The sequence below is a fragment of the Choloepus didactylus genome, chromosome 9, assembly GCF_015220235.1.
Source record: "Choloepus didactylus isolate mChoDid1 chromosome 9, mChoDid1.pri, whole genome shotgun sequence".
Taxonomy (NCBI): domain Eukaryota; kingdom Metazoa; phylum Chordata; class Mammalia; order Pilosa; family Megalonychidae; genus Choloepus; species Choloepus didactylus.
Genome location: NC_051315.1, coordinates 104,378,279 through 104,401,103, shown reverse-complemented (window position 1 = coordinate 104,401,103; position 22,825 = coordinate 104,378,279). Strand labels below are relative to the sequence as shown.

The 22,825-nt window shown below is 35.0% G+C and overlaps 1 protein-coding gene across 4 annotated transcripts in view; it reads left to right on the top strand.

Moving 5' to 3' along the window:
• The window catches only part of ERBB4 (erb-b2 receptor tyrosine kinase 4), a 1,164,817-nt gene that overhangs the window by 860,856 nt on the left and 281,136 nt on the right, over positions 1 to 22,825 (top strand). For all 4 annotated transcript variants that reach the window (XM_037849192.1, XM_037849193.1, XM_037849194.1 and 1 more), the window contains 2 exons: positions 191 to 281; positions 8,702 to 8,901. In XM_037849192.1, the coding sequence (XP_037705120.1) occupies positions 191 to 281; positions 8,702 to 8,901 (291 nt within the window). The remainder of the gene's footprint in view (positions 1 to 190; positions 282 to 8,701; positions 8,902 to 22,825) is intronic.

Below are 22,825 nucleotides of genomic sequence, written 5' to 3'. Positions count from 1 at the left end.
AGACAATCTTGGAAGAATAAATCAAATATGTAATAGAGTGGTTCATAAACTGCAATGTTCCCTGTGCTTTTCTCTTGCCTTTTCACCTTTCAATACCTTTCCATTTGTCATATTTTAAGAATAATCAGTACAAAACACTAATACTAAGACAATAACATTCTGACTTTTTAACTGTCCTCATCTTTTGTAGGTTTCTTGAACATACAATCATGGCCTCTAAACATGACAGACTTCAGCGTGTTTTCTAACCTAGTCACCATTGGCGGAAGAGTACTCTACAGGTAGGTGTATATGTTCAAAATTGCAGGTCTCCCAAACTTCCAGAGTATCATCATGTATACTTTATGTCAAAGATGGCTGTCTCCTTGATGTAGTGCCTGTAGAAATATCAGTGTTTCCACTTCTAATTCCAAGAGCATGCACAAGGAAAATTACCCCTAATGGTGCTCAAAACTACACAGAATACCCTGCATGACATTTTACTTGCCAAACATTCAAAGTGATAATTTTTCACTTATGATATCCATGATTCAAATCATAAAACTGAACCTTCTTTTGGATTGTATGTTATCATACCTTAAAGGTATAGCTGAGTGACTTGGTAAAGGTGCAGGTGTGTGGTATACAAATGCTGTTATATCAGCAGGCTCTCATTTTGTTTCTGGTGCTATCATTTAGACCAAACATTGTAGGGTTTTTGTTTCAGAAATTGGTCTACCATCCTGCATGCAATGCTGGTTAATAAATGAATAGATAAATCAGAATTTGAAAGGATAATGTTTTAAATTTCTAATGCCAGTATTGTTTTATTTCATCTGCATGAAATTCTTATTCATGAGCAGTTAAAAGTTGATTTATGTAAGGAGATTTTAATTTTATTTGCTTAAATTAGAAATATTACTAAAATAAATACTGTCACTGACTATTCTTTAATAAGGTTTCACAAAAAGTACATTGAATTTGACTATTAAAACAGATATATCTATAGGTGATTTTAAAAATGTAATGGGGGCAAGAGTCTAATAAAAATGTGTAACTGTAAGATACAATCTATTCAAATACTATATGCCACTAATTTGTACTATCCATTGAATAAAATGCTATAAATCAGTCAAAGCATTGTGCTAACCTTGTAATCAAACACTCAAGTAGGTTACAATTGGAGCAAAGTATTGAGAGAATGAATTATATCTCAGTCTTCATCACTGAGCTACTGGCTTAGATATATTACAAGTAGAATGTAATTCTTTGTATTAGCAACAAAGTATATTTAGAAGTATAAGTGAAAGGGAGAGCTTTGATCTCCAACATGTAAAACATTAGTTGATTTAAATGTGGAAAGCATATTTCTTCAGATAATAGAAAAGGAAGATAATTATAAAAAAATGGAATATGTTGAAATAAAAACATTTCATTTGGGAGAGGATTGTGGGAAGATGGCAGAGTAGGAAGATCCAGTATTCAGTCCTTCTCTTGAAAAGGCAGGGACTGTCTGAAACAACTATTTTGAAACTCCAGGGGTTAGTAGAACACTATACTGTATCCAGGGAAAAGGCTGGTAAATTACGGTAAACCAGTGCCCATCCCCACTCTCAAGGCAGACTGCCATGGGGTTCAGCCTCTGCCTAGCTTGCTGGTAACAGAAAGGGATATTAAAAACCTCTTCTTCAAGAGCAGCGGCGGGCATATCCATTTGTTGATCACGGCTTTTGATTGGTGACTTTGGATCACTATGGGCCCAGCTCTGAGGGTGGCCACTGTTCCAACCTGGCCCAGACAAAGGTGGCTGAGGAGACTTAAAGGCATTGGGCTTTCTCAGGGCTGCTGTTAGTTGAAGGACTGGATTTGCTGGATAGGTCAAGAAAGCAGAGTTTGGGGGAGCTGTGGAAGAAGCTCCTGGTGCCCATCCTGATCCCCTCTCCAGGCTAGTTTATAGCTGGTCTGTGTTGCCTTGGTGGGTCCTAGGACATGTTTCATCAGACATAGACTAACTTGAGAAACTCCTCTCTGGCATATCCCCCCTCCTAGAATTTGCTCTCCAGGTGAAAGTAGCTTGAAACAAAGATAGAATTGGAAGAAACTATAGACGCAGACAGCCTGGGGCAAAGACTTGTCGCTTTAAACACCTGAGAGATGGAGGTCTGTCTCCTGGGAAATAGAGGGGGCATTCAAACTCCTGTAAATGGGAGAATTACAAAACAACTAACAAGCACACACCCAGGACAAGACACAGGTCCAGAAAAAACAGGGAGGGACCTGCATACTACATTCACTTTGGGCAGACCTTCCTAATAGGAGGGCTGAAGTTCACAAAAATCTCTATCTTATCAACAGCTGGTTACAAAATCAAGAGACAGACATTTCAGGGAGTGAATTCCAGAGTTAACATTTTAAAATATTAAAATGCACTTATGCAACAAAATAGAACAAGATAAACAAAGAAATAGGAAATAATGGCCCTTCCAAAGAAAGAGGATAACAACCCAGAAAACACCATTGAAGAAGACCAGAATATGGGCATACGAAATAAAGACTTAAAAAAAAAAAAAAAGAAAAAAAGCCTTAAAAATGCTCAGGGAGATGAAGGAAAATGTAGAGAAAGAACAAACGGATATCAGGAAAACAAAGAATGAGCAATAGGAGATTCTTAATAAAGAGATAAAAATTGAAGACCACAATAACTAAAATGAACTACTGGAATTGAGACCACAATAACCAAAATGAAAAATTCCCAGGAAGGTTTGAAAAGCAGATTGGAGATAGCAAAAGAGTCAGCAAACTTAAACATCAGACAATTGAAATGAGACAAGCTGAGAATCAGAAAGAAAAAGAATTATGGAAAAAAAAAATGAAAATAGGTCAGGAGACCTCTGGGATACCATCAAGAATACCAGTATACACATAATAGGAGTCCCAGAGGAGATGAAAGAGAGAAAGTGGCAGAAGGAATATTCAAAGATATAGTGACAGAGAACTTCCCAATCTTAGCAAAAGATGTGAAATGCACATTGAAGAAGCCAGAAAACACCAAACAGGGTAAACATGAAGAAAAATATACCCCATTATGTATTGATCACAATGTTGAATTCAAAGGACAAAGAGAGAGTTCTAAAAAGTGCAAGAGAAAAATGATGTGTTTTATACAAGGAAGTCCCAATTATATTGAGTATAATTTCCCCTCAGAAACTATGGTGGCAAGAAGGCAATAGGTTGAAATACTTAAAGTGCTGAAAGAAAACCACTGCCAACCAAGAACTTTTTTTCCCAGTAGGGCTTTCTTTCATAAATGAGGTAGAGTTTAAGACATTCCCAGATAAACAAAAACTGAGCAAGTTCATCACCACTACACCAGCCCAACAAGCAATGCTAAAGGAATTCTTCAGACTGAAAAGAAAGGACATTAGATATTGGTTCAAAGCAGCAAAAAGACATAAAGATCACCATTAAAGGTAACCATTTGGGCAATTATAAATGCCAGTATTGTGGTATCATATTTGTTTGCATGTAACTCCACTTCTTACTCCCTACAGGTTCTAAATGCAAAGGCATAAAAAGTAATGATAAATCGGTGGCTGAGGACATGCAATATTCAAAGAAATAAGTGGTAGCAAATACTTCAAAAAGGTAGGGGGACAGAGAGGTTTGGAAAAGTGTATGTGTATGCTATTGAATTCAAGTTTGTATAAAGCCAAATATGATTGCTATATATTCAGGATGTTCAATTTTAACCCCCTGATAACCACAAGGAAAATATATGAAAAAAATATCCAGATAGAAAAGAGAAGGCCTTCAATACAGTACAAAATAAAAAATCAAATGAATATAAAAGTAGGCATTAATGGAAGAATTGAGGGACAAAAAAGATGTAAGACTTACAAAGACTAGCTAGCAAACTGTCAGGACAAAGTCATGCATTATCAGTAGTAACTTTAAATATAAATGGAGTAATCTCTCCAGTCAAAAGGCAGAGATTGGCAGAAAGGATAGAAAAGCATGACATGACCATATGCTGTCTGCAAAGAGAATCACCTTAAATTCAAAGACAAAAATAGGTTGAAAGTAAAGTTTGGAAAAAAAAATATATCATGCAAGTAGTAAGCAAAGGAAAGCTAAAGTAGCTATACTAATATCAGATAAAATAGACTTTAAGTAAAAAACAGTAATGAAGGACAACAAGGGTCATTATATGCTGATAAAGGGGTTAATGCAAAAGAAGATGTACCAGTTATAAGTATTCATGCACCTAACAACATAGCTCCAAAATATATGAAGCAAACACTGATATATTTGAAGAGAGAAATTGAGGGTTCCATATTAATAATAGGAAACTTTAATACATCACTTCCAATAATGGAGAGAACTTCCAGTAATGGAATGCAAGACTTGAATGATACTTTAAATCTACTAGACCTAAAAACATATATACAGCACTTCACCAAACAACAAAGAATACGCATTATTCTCAAGTATACATGGATCATTCTCCAGTGTAGACCTTATGTTAGTTCACAAAACAAGTCTAAATAAATGCAAAAATATTGAAATCATACAACGTATCTCCACCAACCACAATGAAATGAAGATGGGAATAAATAACAGAGAGAAATGAGAGAGAAATTGGAAATTCTCAAATTTGTGGAAACGTAAAAAATGTACTCTTAATCAACCAATGGGTTAAAGAGGAAATTACAAGGGAAATTAGAAACATCTTGAAGTTAATGAACATCAAAATATAATGTATGCTGAGAGGGAAATTTATAGCTCCAAATGCTTACATTAAAAAAGGAAGAAAGATTTCAAATCAGAGACCTAACCTCAAATCTGGAAGAACTAGACAAAGAAGAACAACTAAACCCAATGCAAGTCAAAGGAAGGGAATGGCGAAGATAAGAGTGGAGATAAATTAAATAGAAAACAATAAGGAAATAGAATCAACAAAACCAAAAGATGGTACTTGGAAAAGATCACTAAAAAGAGAGAGGATACAAATAATGTAAATCCGAAATGAAAAGGGGGACATTACTATCAACTCCACTGAAATAAAAAGGCATATAAGAGGCTACTATAAACAACTGTATACCCATAAATTGGATAACCTAGATGAAATGGACAAATTCATAGACGCACATGAACTACCTATACTGACTCAAGAAGAAACAGAAGAACTCAACACACTATTACTGGTAATGAGATTGAATCAGGAATTAAAAACTTCCCAACAAGGTAAAGCCCAGGGCCAGATGGTTCCACAGGGGAATTTTGCCAAATATTCCAAGAAGGCTTAATACCCATTCCACTCAAACTCTTCCAAAAAAACTGAAGAGAAAGGAGGACTCCGTAATTCATTCTACACAGCAAAATCACTCTCATACCAAAGCCAGATAAAGATACCACAAAAAAAAAAAAACAACTACAGACCAATATCTCTTATGAATATATATAGGTGCAAACTTTCTCAACAAAATACTAGAATACTGTATCCAACAGAAAATTGAAAGAATTATACACCAGAATCAAGTGGGATCTATCCCTGGTATACCAGGTTGAATCAACAGAAGATAATCAATTAATATAATAAAACACATTTACCAGTTGAAGGGAAAACACACATGATCATCTCAAAGGACATTTGACAAAATTCAGCACCCCTTCTTCAAAAAATCCTTAGAAAGCCAGGAATAGAAGGAAACTTCCTCAACATGATAAAAGGTACTTATGAAAAACCCACAGCTAACATGCTACTTAATGGTGAAAAGACTGTAATCTTTCCGTCTAAGATCAGGAACAAGACAAAGATGCCCACTGTCACCACAGTTATCAACATTTTACTGGAAGTTCTTGTCAGAGCAATTAGGCAAGACAAAGGAATAAAAGACATCCAAATTGGAAAGGAAGAAGCAAAACTTTCTCTATTTCCAGAGGACAGTATCCTGTATATAGAAAATCCTGAAAAATCCACAAGAAAGCCACTAGAACTAATAACAAATTCAGCAGAATGGCAGGGTACAAGGTCAACACCCCAAAGCTAACAGTGTTTCTATACACAAGCAATGAAAAATTGTAAGAAGAAATTAAGAAAAAAATCCGTTTAAAATTGCAACTACTGGAATCAAATACCTAGGAATAAATCTAACCAAAGATGCAAAGTACTTCTACACAGAAAACTACAAAACATTGCTAAGAGAATTCAAAGACTTAAATAAATGGAATGACATTCCATGTTCATAGATTGGAAGAGTAAATATTTTTAAGAGGTCAGTCTTACCCAAAGCCATTTATAGGTTCAATACAATCCCAATCAAAATAACAACCTTCTTTACAGAATGGAAAAGCCAGTCATCAAATTTATATGGAACAGTAAGGGGCCCCAAATAGCCAAAACCATATTGAAAAAGAAAAATAAAGTTGGAGGACTCACATGTCTCAAATGTAAAATTTATTACAAAGTCACAGTAATCAAAACAGCTTGGTAGAGTCACAAGGACAGACATAGAGACAATGGAATTGGATTCAGAACTCAGAATTCAAGCCTCAATTTATTTTTTACAAGGACACAAGGACCCCTCAGTTGGTAAAGAATAGTCTCTTCAATAAATGATGCTGGCAAAACTGGATCTCCGTTAGCGAAAAAAAAATTCAAAATGGATCAAATACAGAAATTAAAGAGCTAGAACTTGCAACTCCTACAAGAAAATATGTGGAAGGAAGCATCTTCAGGACCTCATGTTAGGGCAATAGTTTCTTAGACATTACACCCAAAGCACAAACAACAAAAGAAAAGATAAATAAATAGGAACTTATAAATTAAAAACTTTTGTGTCTCAAAAGACTTTGTCATGAAAGTAAAACAACAGCTTACACAGTGGGACAAAATATCGGGAACCCACATATCCAATGAAAGTTTAACATCCAGGATATGTAAAGAAATCCTTCAATTTGACAGCAAAATAACCAAACAACCCAATTTAAAAATGGGCAAAAGTCTTGAATATACAGCTCTCTAAAGAAGATACGTAAATGGACAAAAAGCACAATATCATTAGCTATCCGGGAAATTCAAATCAAAACCACAAGGAAATATCACTTCTCACCCACTGGAATGGCTGCTATACAAAAAAACATATATTACAAGTGTTGGACAGAATGTGGAGAAATAGGAAACTTGATTCAGTGTGGTGGGAATTAAAATGATGCAGCCACTGTGGAAGACAGTGGTTCCTCAGAAAGTTAAATATAAAATTACCATATTTCTTCACAATCCTACTACTAGGAATAGACCCAAAAAATTGAAAGGAGGGACTTGAATATTTGCACACCAGTGTTTACAGCAGCATTATTTACAATTTGCCAAAAGATGGAAGCAACCCAAGTGTCCATCAACTGATGAATGGATAAATATAATGTTGTGTATAGTTACAATGGAATATTACTCATGCATGAAAAGAAATGAAGTCCTGATACATTCGACAGCAAACCTTAAAGACATTATGTTGAGTGAAACAAGCCAGGTACAAAAGGAAAAATGTTGTATGATCTCATTGATATGAAATAAAGAGAATAAGCACCTTCTTAGAGTGAGAATCTAGATTATAGGTTGTCAGAGGGATAGGGTGGGGGTAGGGAATGGGAAGTTAAGGCTTAAAATATACAGGGTTCCCACCTGGAAGGATGGAGATGTTTTGGTAATGGATGGTGGTAATGGTAGCACAACATTGTGAACATAATTAACAGTACTGAAATATATATATCTGAATGTAATTAAAAGGAGAAATGTTAGGTTGTATATATGGTAACAGAATAAATATTTTTTAAAAAATCCATGGATCTACACTACACAAACAGTGAAGTCGAAGTTTAACCATGGATTATAGTTAATAGTACAATTATAAATATGTGTTTTCATCAATTGTAACAAATGTTCCACACAAATGCAAGGTTAACCATAGGGTGGTATATGGGAATCCTGTATTTTATGCACGATTGTTCTGTAAACTCACAACTTCTGTAATAAAGAAAAAAAAATTCCTTGAAATGAAAATTGTTTCCCACAGAATAGTTGTTATTTAACTTTTAGAGAAGCTCTCTCCAGTTGTCCAAGCCTTCTAAGAATTTTTAAAGTTTCAGTTTAACTTAATTCTTCTCTTTAATTTTTAATCTCCTGTCTTGACTTACACATTCTTCTACTATTAAATTACAGTGCTTCAGCTTCTGAAATGTAGATTCAAACTAAATATTTATAGTCAGTCTCTTCCTTATCTTTCTCTTAAAGTGTGTCTAAATCTATTAAATAGTTATAGTAAACTTAATGTCTTTAGGTAGGTGAACAATCATTCAGTAAACGTTTTTTTGTCTTAATGCAGAATTCCATCCTGGAGCAACTTAACATTCAGGGGCATGGAGAAGGAAACAGGGAGGAGATTCTTCAGTGGTTAATATGTATACAGAGATAGAACTATACCATCAATAGCCTTAATTTTAAGAACCTTAATTTTAGGTTCAAATTAATTGATTTCAAAACTATGGTATATATACTGTGTAAAGAAAAAATATTCTGGACATAAATTTATTGATTAAATTTCTGCTTATGTTCCATTAACATTCTTTATGGAGTAAAATGTATCATCCTTATTTTACTTCAGGTATGGATTTCATAGCCAGAAAATATTTATTATTGTTCCATTTTCCCTTTCCCCCCTCTTAGTGGCCTCTCCTTGCTCATCCTCAAGCAACAGGGCATCACTTCTCTGCAATTCCAGTCCCTGAAGGAAATCAGCGCAGGAAACATCTACATAACTGACAACAGTAACCTGTGTTATTATCATACTATTAATTGGACAACGCTCTTCAGCACTATCAACCAAAGAATAGTGATCCGGGACAATAGGAAAGCTGAAAACTGTAGTAAGTACCTTACCTGGGCATTCAAATCTACAAGCTTTACACACTTGTCCCATTCTACATTGGACCAAACTGTTAAAAAGAACAGTGGATCAGAATCATTATCTTCACATCTCAACTCTTTTTAAAAAATGGTAGTTGTATTATACTTACTTGCATGGTATAAAATAATTCAGAATAAGTGGCATTTTATAATGCATTGCCACGCATGGTTTGCAAAACTCTCCTAATCATAAGAATCTTCCATGGAGATATAGTTTTGGTAAGTCTAGGTGGAACCTTAGAATCTCAATTTTTAATACGCACCCCAGGTAATTCCTTGGATCCTGTTGGTTTGTTGAAATCCACATTTTAAAATCTCTTTTGCTTTTTTGTTTCAATGGATTTGGTAACATAGGATAACACAGGACATTTGTCATTTGGAGGTGGTGGAAATATGTAAAATTAATGTTTTAAGAAGTTGACTGTTAAGGAAGAAAGTTCATTTCATAAATGCAATTCTGTAGCCATGTCACTATCTCTTTTTTCATCTATTTTTGCTACTTATTGATCCACTTCATACTTCTTTTTACACAGAAACAAATGTTTTCATGGGACACATATTTGTGTTTCATGGGTATCTAACTAGGCTATTCATTTCCTATACTTTGATACTCCAATGATTAATATTTAATTCTTCTCCATGTTTCCACTGAACATGTTTCTCTACTACATCTTCTGAGTGCTACTCCTATGCTATAAAATGTCTGACTTGTTTATGGTAAATACCAAATTAAAAGACTCAGAATTCAAATATTCTGTTTACAAATGCACATTCTTGTGGGGATGATGAGTCAGTCCCCTTTAAAAGACACATCTCCTAGCAAAAATTTCAATCTCAGGATGTTTCCTTACATCTTTGATCTCACCATTGGAACAATCATAAAGTGTATATAAATAATTCTGAGTTTGTTTTTTTGCATAAATGAATTGTAGAGAGCATTATGAGAGCTGTTAAGAGGCCAACATGATTTACGTTTCCAAGTTAAGTAGTCACAGAATTAATTTATTAATATACCATCCTGTTCCAAAAGGATTTAAGGCAGCTCAGGCTAGCAAATAATAAGGAATGTTAAACCTTTGAATTTTCATAAAATATAACACGTAATTTGTGAAGAAATCACTCCTCTTTGGTCTGTTTTGAACTGACTATGAATATTTTCCAGAGAAAAGACATCTATTGCAACATAAGCCTCCTATTTTGAGTGAACCTAAGTTCTTATTCCTTTTTCTGTCCCACATAGAATTAAAAGTATAAAATCTAATTATGTATCAAAATATGCATGCTCACATTGAATAAGATTCATCTTTTCATTTAGCCTGGATCATTTCCTTAGTTTTATCCATTTCTGATTCCTGACAGAAAACTTGTTTTTCTTTTTCTCTAATATTTATGCTTCTTTCCCCACATTACTATTTATGTGTACGTGTGTATGTATGTGATCCAGACAGAGTAGATTATTCAGGACAGTAAAATAGAATCTTCCTCAACATCAATTGATAAATAGTTCCTTAATTTGAGGTTATAATAACAACAACAGCAATATATCTTCAATGTCTTCATTAATCCTTGCGTGATTTGTAGTGATTTTCATAATATGTGTATGAGGTGAAACCCAATCACAAAAATAAGACAATAATTTTACTTCTTTTCTTTCACTCTCCTTTTCTTCTACCCCTTTCTTCAAAAACAAACAAAAACCAAACAAACAAAAAAGAATGACAATAAGACAATTCAAAGATAAGGTTTAACTGTGACATCAAAAAATTTAAAGAAATAAAACCAGAGAAAAACATTTCATCATTTTATAGACCCTACAAATGTTCATATTTCTTTTAACATTTGAAAACCTGATTGAAAAAGAAAATGGGAATAAGAAAATACAGAAAGAAATTAAATGAAGAAAAGCAAGAGAAAAAAAAGGGGAAATTCAATAAATTGTTATTTTTAATGCTATTTTATTGAAATGTATTCACACACCATACAGTCCTTCCAAAGTGTACAATCAGTTGTTCACAGTATCATCACATAGTTGTGCATTCATCACCGTGATCATTTTTAGAACATTTGCATATGATGTTATTTTGGAGCACTTTAAGACCCTAAACTTTTCAAACATCTGTAAGAAAGTAAAATAATAATAATAATAATAATAAACAACTATAAATCTAATATATTCTTCAACTTTCAGTATTATCTCTTTTAGATTGAGTTTAGTCATTTTCTAGACCATGAACATATTTCTTATTCTGTAGGCTTAGGGTTGACTTTGCAGTATAGGGAAAAAAATCAGCAGTTAGGGAAACAGTTTTGCAATGCTATCAATATACACTTATGCATATAATTTTTCATTTTAATATATTAGAATAAGCAATTTTGCATGAAAATCCACTTGTCAAAATGTAGATTTAAGTCTCATAGTACATTGAATCCATACTCCCACATTTTCAGATATGTAATTTCCCTCAGAAATGATTCTGCTGTTGCTTACAGTGAATCTGCAGTGGTTCCCTATGTGTGATTAAAATCTTTTTATCATCCCTAGTACTATTTACAAATAGAAAGGCCTAGGTATTTCTTCATTTTTAATGCACTATCAATATTGGATTTTTAGATATTCTCTCTTAATACACCACAGATACGTATAACATATAATAAGCACACATGCACTATAACACATGTGTGCATGCACACACACCATGCGTGTGTGTATACCCATACACACATTATTGTACACACATCTAGAGCACATGTTCACACATACACAACACATATCTAGACACCTACTCCTGTAGTTACCATGAAATACTTATATCTAAATTTAGGAAATAGCTTGTTTAAAGAAAAGGCTACCCTTGATTTATAACAGTTTTTTGGAGTTCAACATGATTTAAAACATTAAAGACAATGAAATACGAACTTCACCTTCTCTACAAAGGGTGACAATGGTTTGAGTGATCTTCCTCTTTTAAGTCACAAATTTAAAAGCAGATTTTATGGTTTAAAGAGAATGAGATTGAAAGAAGCTCCAGGACACGAAAAGCCATTTTCTGCCTCCTCCGCTTATGTGGTTATGATAGTAACAAAATGACGGTGATGGTTGGAAGGAGTTTTAGGGTAAGTTAAGAAAAGTATTTGAAGTTTCTTCAAATATTTAAGCATAAGGCATTAACACTGAAAAATAAAAAATAGTGTAGAGATAAATACTACATTAGATAAATACTAAACCAACCCTTCAGAATCTGAGTTGCATTTGAACTCATGAATCTTGTGTCTTAAAAATACTTGTCCTTATACCATTAACTCAGTATAAACAAGAGTAAAATTAAAGTCATTATTAACTTTTTAAAATGGAAAGATATTTACTTTTCTTACACTAATTATACCTTTCTCATTGTTGGAAATTGAAACAATAGATACATATATAAAGAAAATAGTAACTCCTGCAATCTTATATTTTACTTTCATCACCCTGCCTGCAAGATGGCCACTATTAACATATAGCAGTAGAGGATAGCTAGGAGATATGTATGTGTAAATATATATATTTAATCCCTAATTGATTAGGATATTGATCCAATATAACTTATTGAATAATCCATCTCTTCTTACTGATTTTCAGCATCTACAGTATTTTACCTCAATAATCAATGAAAATATGCCAAATTCTATCAGTCTGTATAGTTTAATTTGATTCCTAACAACCATCCTGTAAAGTATAATTATCCTCATTTTGCAGATGTGTATAAAATATTCATAAAGTTAAATAGTATTCCCAATGTTCAGAGTTATTAAAAATCAGAACTAGGATCCAAACCCAACATTGGTCTTATATCAAAGCCGTTGCTCTTCATTATACTCTGGAACCTCCCAAAAGTAAAGCAAAGTAATGGCTTTCCATAAAAAAGTCTGTAACGTAGTGTTTATAGAAACACAGATTCTGGAACCAGTGTCCTGGATTTTAATCCCAGCAAAACAATCTGCTAGTTGTTTGACCTTTGGCAAGCAATTTAACATCTCTTTATCTCGGTTTTATAATTTGTAATACAGGATTAATAACAGTGCGCACCTAATTGAGTAAATGCTATATATGTGCTAGCTATTAGTTTTAGTATACAGTTATGTTCTTTTCCTATCCTAAATAAGTTATATATTATACACACACATTATATAGTGTGAAGATATAGTATTTAACATTTTTCTTAATTAAAAATGCCTTCTTGGGGGAAAAAAGAAAGAGAAAATATCAAAGTCTTTCTTTTTTAGACAGAAGAAAAATTCACAAGGTAGAAAACTACAAATTTGCAAGGAGCAAATCAAGCAATAGTGGACATGGGAGGAATAAGGGTATTTATTAATGGAAACCTAGATCACTGAAATATTTTTAAATGATCTCCTGAAACCTTAAATAGATTAAAAAGTCTGTGCTTGAGAATCCCTTAAAATATGCATTTTCCCCTTTTCTAATTTAAAAAAAAATAAAATTTTCTTTATATCGAGTAACAGATTCAGTGCTTTATAAAAATATCCATAATATGAATTTTAGATTAGTCGTTCTGCAGAAAAATATTTGGAGAAAATATCTGGAGAATACAAATTTTATGTAAGTAAAATACATTTCTGTATTTTTCTATGATTTTTATCCTCCCAAAATTTAATAGAAAATCCAACCTCATTGAACATGAATCTAGAAAAAGGAATTTACAAAACTATAGCTCATTTATAATAACTGAACTCCCTGAGTGGTAAAATGATCCAATTTTATGATGAGTTTACTCCCTGTCCAGAATTTACTTGTGACAAAGAATTGGTGAATTGGGAATACAGAGTAGCAGACACCAGTGAAGAATGAAACAGTAATTGCCTAACTTATTCTTCTATTTGTATTTCTCTGGTGACTATGACAATAACAAGATAGGGAGCGTTTTGCCTTCTTTGGCATCAAAACAAAATTTTGACTTTATAAAATTGCAATATAATTGGTAACATGATCATCACCTCTAATATGTTGTATATTATGGAAAAAATGAACATAATTACAAGGTAAGACTGACCTTGTTTTAAGAAAATATTGCTATGGTGGCAGATTTTCTCACTTCTCTGGGTTCCCTATTTTTGCCTTTAATTTGCTGTACTCCTAGCCCAGCGTGTCTCTCTTGAGTGAATGTACATTTCCAAACTAAATGCTGTCTTCCAGTTTAGAGAAATCATTCTTTGGACTTGATAGTCTGTCTTTTGTGGGATATTGATGAACTTTGCCACACTTCATTAAGCCAAAGCTCCATGTGAACCATAAAGTACATAACTTAGAATATACTGAAGCCACTGTTCTATGTAATCAGAAGATAAAAAGTCTTAATCATACTTCTAAGATTTTCTTTTTACAATTGCCAAAGTAATACATTAATACCCTGTTCTTTGTAAAAAAAAAAAAAAAAAAAAAAACAAATAAGATTTTCTTATTGTATTGGAAACAGTGCAATCTCTAATTACTAACAATACTGCAAAATGTTCTCTCTGTGCTTATCAAAAGGGTAATAAGCAGTTGCTGTTGCATGATGGTTTCAGAAATGACGTCCTTTCTTTTTAGTAATCTAGAAATTCTGAGTGGATGGAGGGCTTCTTGACAATAAAAGTGAGGCATATTGTAGGCTTTAAGTTTGTATTACAAATGGCAGCAGTTTAACATAACTTGCCTCTAGATCAGTGTTTACCAGATTTTAAAACTTTTAATTATTAAAATGCAGAAGTATGGGCTCCAGTTTCCAGAGATTTTTATTAAGATAGTGTGGTGTGAGCCCAGAATTCTTCATTTTCAGTACACACCAGGTCACTCTAGGGCAGGTATCTGTGAACAATCTTTTGAGAAACTATCTGTCCACATCCCCTATTATTCTCTCCGCTATTATATAAATATATTTTAAAAGATGTCATCATAGCAATTAAGAATACTTCCGTTTCTTCCTTGTGAGAATTTGTTTCCTCAAAAAATACCTATGGTAGGAAAATTCACAGTTGATATTAAACCATGTATTTAATAAGTTTTGGGAAACAAAGGCAAAGAGTCAACTTAGAGAAACATCTATAAACTGTGTGTGTGTGTGTGTGTGTGTGTGTGTTTTCATTTACTAAACCAAAATAGCAGCAATAGCATACCCTGTAAAATAAAGGGAATATTTAATGAAGTCTGCACATTAGGTAATAATAAATATTATACTATTAATTTTTTATTCTCGTTAGAGTTTCAACAAAATACTTATGTATTTATTTTGCTTTTTACAGTTAATGTGCTGTTTGACAGGGACTTTAAAATGTGCTCAGTATTCCAAGCAAATATTGAAGCCCTTTCTAATATTTTATCCCTGCTGCCTGATACTTCCCCCATCACAGTTTCCCACTTGGGTCCTATCCAAGTCAGCCCCTTTTACACATGTCCAAGCTGCCTTACTCCCAGATCTTACTGGAATGCAGTTTACTGCTTGTTGTAGGCCGAATACTGCCTCTCTCCATGCTTCTGCTCCAGGTATGTTGTATGCTAATTCCCAGAGCTTGTGAATATCGCCTTATATGGCAAAAAGGATTTTGCTGATATGGTCAAGTTAAGGATCTTGAAATGGGGTGATTATTCTGGACTGTCCCGGTAGACCATAAATGTAATCACGAGTGTCCTTGTAAGAGGGAAACAGGGAGATCTGACTACAGTAAAGGAGGAAGTGATATGATCTTGGAAGCAGGGATTTGAGTGATGTGGCTGAGCCAGGGAATGCCAAGACAGCAGCGATGCTGGGAGAGGCAAGGCATGGAGCCTCCCGTGGAGCTTCCAGGAGGAACATCCCTGCTGACACCTTAATTTTAGCTCTTTGAAACTGAATTTAGACTTCTGACCTCCAGAACTGTAAGAGCAAAATTTGCAGTTTTAAGCTACTAAGTTTGTGGTAATTTGTTACAGAAGCAATAGGAAACTAATTCAGTGCTCTCCTGGTGACAGAAGCCCAACTTAAATTATCATAGGCAAAAGAGGGGAATGAATGTTTGTGCTCACAGAACTGAGGATTCCAAGGAGTACTCAGCTTCAGGCACAGATCGATCCAGGTATTCAAACAACATCACCCAAACTCAATCCCTCTACATTGTTTTATTCTGCTCCCTTGTTAGGCAGGATTTCCTTATCCATAGAAGATAGTTGGCCCTGGTGAGGCTAGACTAAGAGTATCTTTAGAATTTATGAATACAGATAAGAGCTTCACCATCTCTCTGCCAGTATCTGAATTGGGAAAAGGAATCGGTTTGACCCTATTTAGGTCAAATGCCTAACTCTGGACAGTTCACTATTCTCTCCCCAACACCATCTGTTCTGGTTTGCTAATGCCTGCCATTATGTAACATACTAGAAATGGATTGGCTTTTATAAAAGGGATTTATTAAATTACAAGTTTACATTTCTAAGTGTCCAAACTAAGGCATCAACAAGATGACACTTTCACTGAAGAACTGCCAATAGCATCCAGAACACCTCTGTCTGCTGGGAAGTCACATGCCTTGAGTCTGCTGGTCCTTTGCTCCCAGGTTGTGTTTCAAAATGACTTTTCTCCAAAATGTCTCTGGGCTCTTGTCTTAGCTCCTCTCGCTTGGCACTTATGCGTGGTTGCTTCTCTCTCCCTGGCGTTTCTCTCTAAGCATCTGGGGGTCCTCTCTTAGCTTCTCTGGGGCAAACTCTGGACTTCATCTCTTAGCATGTCCTAACATCCTTCTGTCCACATCTCCAGATATCTTCAAGTGTCTGCATCAGCATCACTTGGTTATTAACTCTCTTAAATACTCCAGTGAACTAATTAAGACCTACCCTGGATGGGTGGGGCCCACCTCCATGGAAATAATCTAATCAAAATTTATCATCCACTGTTGGCTGAGTCACATCTCCATGGAAATACTCAATCAAAAGTTTCTACCCTAATCAAAGAGACTAATAAATCTGCCCCCCACAAGACTGCATTAAAGAACATGGCTTTTTGGGGGACATAATATGTCCAAACCGGCACATCATCTTTTCAATCATGTCTTCAAGCCAATCCTAACAAAGCAATTGGAGCAATATTTTAAAGATGCAAATATTGTTCTTACTCGACTACTTAAAACCTTTCAATGATTTCCTACACCTCTTAGGATAAAGCACAAAATTCTAAAAATAGCCAGTAAGTCTTATATAATCTGGCCCCTGTCTGCCTCACTAGCTCACCTGGTACCAGTTTCTTATGCACTGCTCACATCCAGCCTGTTCTCTGAAAGCACTAATCTCATTCCCTCCTCAGGCTCTCTCAGCTAGAGTTGTATTTCTCAGTCTCCCCAGGCCTCTTTGCCTTTGTAATCCTGTTTATCTTATCTTAAACCTCCTTCCTTTTGTGTGATGACTTAATGCCACCTATACACTGTTAGGATAGCTGCTATATTGCCTTGGCACACTGTACAATTTTGTCATTCCATCCATCAAAATTTTAATTAAATATATTGTGTGCAATTATTTATCTAATGCCTGTCACCCCAGCTAGATGGTAAGCCCCATGAGGTAAGAGAGTATGTATTTCATTTCATTTTTCCATCATAACACCAACCCTTAGCAGTGTCCAGCATAAAATAGTTTTTCAGCAAATATTTTTGGAAAAAATAAATCCATGAATATGCTTGCATCCTTTCACATTTTTCTTGAGTACATTGTTAATGTGCTTACTATGTTAGAACCTGCGTTAAATACTCCACTAAAATGGTGTCTCTTCATCCCAATCTTGAGAGTTGGATAATATTATTCATTTTACAGATGAGTCACATGTAATAATTTTCCCAAGGCTACATGGCCATTACAGAGTGTTGATTTGAGCCTATGCCTATCTGAACCTCAAAAGTTTGCTATTATCATTAAACCATATTTTTCAGCCTTAGAAAATTATTAAACATTACCTGCCCTATTATATTTCAAGTAAAACACATACCTCCATATATGGCAAGTTATGTAAACAGCATAGACGGTCTTATTCTAAAATGAAAGAAAAGATTTTTTCTGCCTTTGTACCTTTAGACAGATATTTCATTTCAAAATTTTGGAGCTAATCTCTTTACTTTCACACATGCAGCACAGTAGCAAAATCCATTGTTTTAAGCTTGCTTACATTTTAATGAAAGTAGGTTCAGTATTCTCTGTAAAGGTTGAAATAATGAGCACATTATTATCTCTCCAAATTTTTAACAGACAGGTACAATTCATATGAGATAAAGAAATATCTGTTTTACAGCTTCCAAAGAAAACACTGAAGAAGTTAAAGGTTGCCTGATAAATACATTGCTCAAGTTTCTTTAGAGAGGTTTATAGTGACCTTTTGAACTGTAAGGCATTGAATAGGACTTCTATTCCTTCACCTGTGACTATCACTCTGAGAGGTTAGAGGACTGTTGAATTCTTGGTGCTGACGAAAACTTTGAAAGTCTCATAAGAATTTCAAAGAAGTACAATCCTTGGCTTTTTGTTCTATGCTGTGTGGAGATACTTTCCTTGGTTTCAGCTGGAGAAAAATGATCAACCACCCTTCAATTTCATCATCTAGTTATTTGGAAAGAATGAAAAGGAAGCAATTATTATGACTTCATGTTGATTATTGCTTTTCTCCAATAGATATTCTTCCCTGATCCTAGACTGCTCTGAAATTGGCATATGAGTAAAGACTTGGAAGGTGTGCCAGTTTGAATGTATTATGTCCCCCAGAAAAAGCCATATTCTTTGATGCAATCTTGTGGAGCAGACGTTTTAGTGCTGATTAGATTGGAATCCTTTGAGTGTTTCCATGGAGATATGACCTACCCAACTCTAGGTGATAACTCTGATGAGATAATTTCCATGGAGGTGTGGCCCCACCCATTCAGCATGGGCCTTGATTAGTGGAGCAGTATATAAGCTCAGACAGAAGTAGCAAGCTTGTTACAGCCAAGAGGGACACTTTGAAGAATGCACAGGAGCTGAGAAGGGAACTGCAGTTTACAGAGACATTTTGGAGTCAGATTTTGAAAGCAGACTTTTGCTCCAGAGAAGCTAAGAGAGGACAAATGCCCAAGGGCAACTGAGAGTGACTTTTTGGAGAGAAGCTGAAGCCTAGAGAGGAAAATCCTGGGAGAAAGCCATTTTGAAACCAGAAATTGGAGCAGATGTCAGCCACGTGTCTTCCCAGCTAACAGAGGTTTTCTGGACACCATTGGCCATCCTGCAGTGAAGGTACCACCTTTGTTGATGGATACTTTATGGCCTTAAGAGTGTAACTTGGTAACCAAATAAACCCCCTTGTATAAAAGTCAATCCATTTCTGGTGTTTTGCACTCCACAGCATTAGCAAACTAGAACAGAAGGCAATAGGCAGCAGAAAAGAAGGGAGGATCTTGGGTGAAGCTAAAATCCTACCTTTCCAACTACATACCATCAACTTTATTCCACTTTGGGACACGGAGGGGGAAGAGACGAGAGAGAGACAGTATCAAACCTGCAAAAAGTAATGGAAATTGGTGGAATATACAAAACAAAAAGTCAGTGGAATATCACGAAATGCACAGTGACGAGAAGATACTGATGGCTTTGCCTACATCATCAAGGAGATGCATTTGAAAATGTATTTGAAGGCCTTAGGCAGAAGCTGTTAAAAACAAAGCATTCAAGAAATTGTTTGTATTTTCTAGAAGAAGATATGAATAGAAAGAGTTAGAGATTTAAGATATTGTGCAGTATGATTTTGAATATGTTCCAGTTTTCTTTCCAAGTGGTTTTTATAACCTTACTTTTGGACATTTCCTCTTCAGGACTTCTTCTGATGCTCATGTTTATCCCATAAGCAAGTATTTATAAGAATAGTAGGATGGAACATAAAATACATTATAAATAACATTAAAACGGCTGAGTGTTTATAAAATGAGTATTTTATCTTAATATTCAGGAATATCATGACATTTTGCTGTTTTCTAACTCTTCATCTATTATGTAGAATTTGATCTTACACAATTCTATTTAATCAGCTTAATTAAACTGTCTTTCTTACTCCTTATATTTTTATAAATTAGTTGGAGGTCATTTATACATCTAGGGATTCAGTGATATGAGCCCTATATTAAAGTGCCATTTTAACTGATGTTCTTTTGTGTAGTTAGAGAAACTATTTCTTTGCATTATAAATGAATCAGAAGAAAGGATCTCTTGATATTAATTCAAAATCATTATAATAGATAAACTGTTGATTTGTCTTTCCATCAAATAACATCCAATTATTCAACTTTTAAGAGGAAGAAACTCTATATCATGAGAAGAGAAAGTATGCTATTTCATTTTAATCAATCTCTAAGACATGGAGAGAACCACAATTGAGCAAAGACCACAAACTTTTGTTTTAGTTTCCTAGGCTGCTCTAGCAAATACCATGAAATGGTTTGGCTTAAACAATGGGAATTTATTCACTCACAGTTTTGAGGCTGGTAAAATGTGCAAATCAAGGCATCATCAAGGCAATTCTTTCTTTCCAAATACTGGCTGCCTGTGATGCTTGGCTCCCCTGTCACATAGCAAGGCACATGGCAGCATCTGCTGGTCTCTCCCTTCTCTTCCAGGTTTTGTTGATTTCAGTTTCTTGCTTCTATGGTTTTTCTCTCTTTCTCTCTATTCATTCTATTTATAAAGGACTCCAGTAATAAGATTAAGACCAGTCCCAAATGAGGTGGGTCACACCTTAAATGAAGTAGCCTCATCAAAAGGTCCTACTTACAATGGATTTAAACCCATAGGGCTGTATTAGCTTTAAGAACATGTTTAAAACAACCACACCTATATATCTTAATAATGTATTCATGAAGAATGACAGTCCTATCTACAAGTGAAAATAATCTATTCAGTTTGTTCTTGCAGATGATCATTAAAAATTATGTTTCCATCATTTAGAATAATGGCTACAAAGTTAATAAGTTAGAATAGATGGAGCTATGATTTTTATTAAATATCAGCAGGTGTTTTGCAGCTCTTTGGGGCACTTTGGAAAAACCTTATGATCCATGAAACTTCTATCTGTAAACAAGAAACAGCAAGAAATCCTAATTTGAACTGTTAAAAATGAATATGTGATATCCACTTCCAGCGCAGATTGATAACAGGGAAGTCATCCTCCCACATGAAACAATCAATAAAAGGGCAAAATATGTGAAAGAGCAGTTTGCAAGAGAGTGGACATCAGGTAACTAATGAGAGTGATACCTGAGAGAGAGGAAACGAAGTAAGCCAAAAATTGCCTTAGCTAACTGCCTTGAGAGAGTTTCTAGGCAGTGGAGCAATGAGGAGGAGCCCCAAAGACTCCCTGAGTTGAGGAGAAGAACTGAGAGTCCAAAGAGATTAGGCAGCTAGAGTTGGCTGGACAGAGTATCAGAGAGGAGAGAGCAGTACAGAAATACCATGCTACAAGAAATAGGAAGTTCTTCAGGCAGAGGAAATAGTACAAGACGGCAATGTGGATCTGTACGTGGAATGAAGAGCCCTGGAAATGGTAACTTCATGGATAAATAGATAGGATTTTCTCATTAAAATTTAATTCTCTTCAACAGGTAATCAAAACTGTAAACTAAAATAAAAACAATGTAGTATGGGGTATATAACATATGGAAAAGAAAAATCTGTGGCAGTAATAACTCAAAGGTTGGGAATGGAGAAACAAAATATCCAATTTTAAGGCTCTTAAATTATATATATAAAGTGGTAGACTATAACTTGAAAGTAGATAGCAATAAATTAAATATGTATACTCAGACTTTCACTTCTGGCAAGATGGAGTAGATACACTTCCCCTATTCTTCCTGCTAAGTGCAACCAAAAAAAAAAACTCTGGATATTAAATATAAACAAACATAGGACTCTGAAAGGTGCAGAGAAGACAGATGGGCCTGGGGCCTTAGGCTCCAAAGAATAATAAGTGATGAAGTCCCTGGGTTTTCTTTTTTGCCCCAGATTTGGAGCTGAGGAAGCTGACAACTCAGAAACACTAGTAGGCACAGAGAAAATAATAATAATAATAATAAAAAACAGCAAAAACCTATTCTAGCTACCCAAAGAACCAGGAAAGTTTCAGCCTAGAAAGACAGAAAACTTTTAGACAATAGCTACTCCACTGCAGTCAATAATTGCAAAAAATAAAAAAAAATAAACACACACACACACACACACACACACACACACACACCACACATAAAGCTGTAGCCCAACAGTAAAGGCTAAGTAGGGAAACTAGACTTCTACCTTTGCCAGGTTGTAATGAGGTACTCCACCAGGTGCCCCTGGCAGGTGATGTCAGAGAAGGCTGAATTTGAAGCCAGGACTTTCATATACTCCTGGCAGTAAAGAGTTCCCACAACCCCCAGTGACAGGGAGACCATGTGGGAAACCTAGACTTCCACCTCATGACCCAGAAGAAATGAGGAGCTAGTCCTTCCCTCCCCTACCCGCCCTGCCACTGGGATGGTATCAGAGGAAAGCTAATGGAGAGTCAGACATTCCTCGCTGTCCAGTATTAATGGGTCTCACCCCTCCCCTGCTGAGTCAGTTGAGGCCATATGGGGAGCAGCAACAAAGCACTCCACTGGGCAGTAAGGAGCTGGAGCCCCTCCCTGCTCCTGTCAGAGCAGTATCAGAAAAAGCTAGAACAGAACATTTAAATAAGATCCAGAGTCTCATAACCTAATACTCAAAATGACCAGATTTCAATTAAAAATCACTTGCCATACCAGGAACCAAGAAAGGATAACACAATCATGTACATAAAAAATTCCCAAGGAATCTATAAATGCTCCTTTAATAAATAAATGATTTCAGCATGCTCATAGGATGCA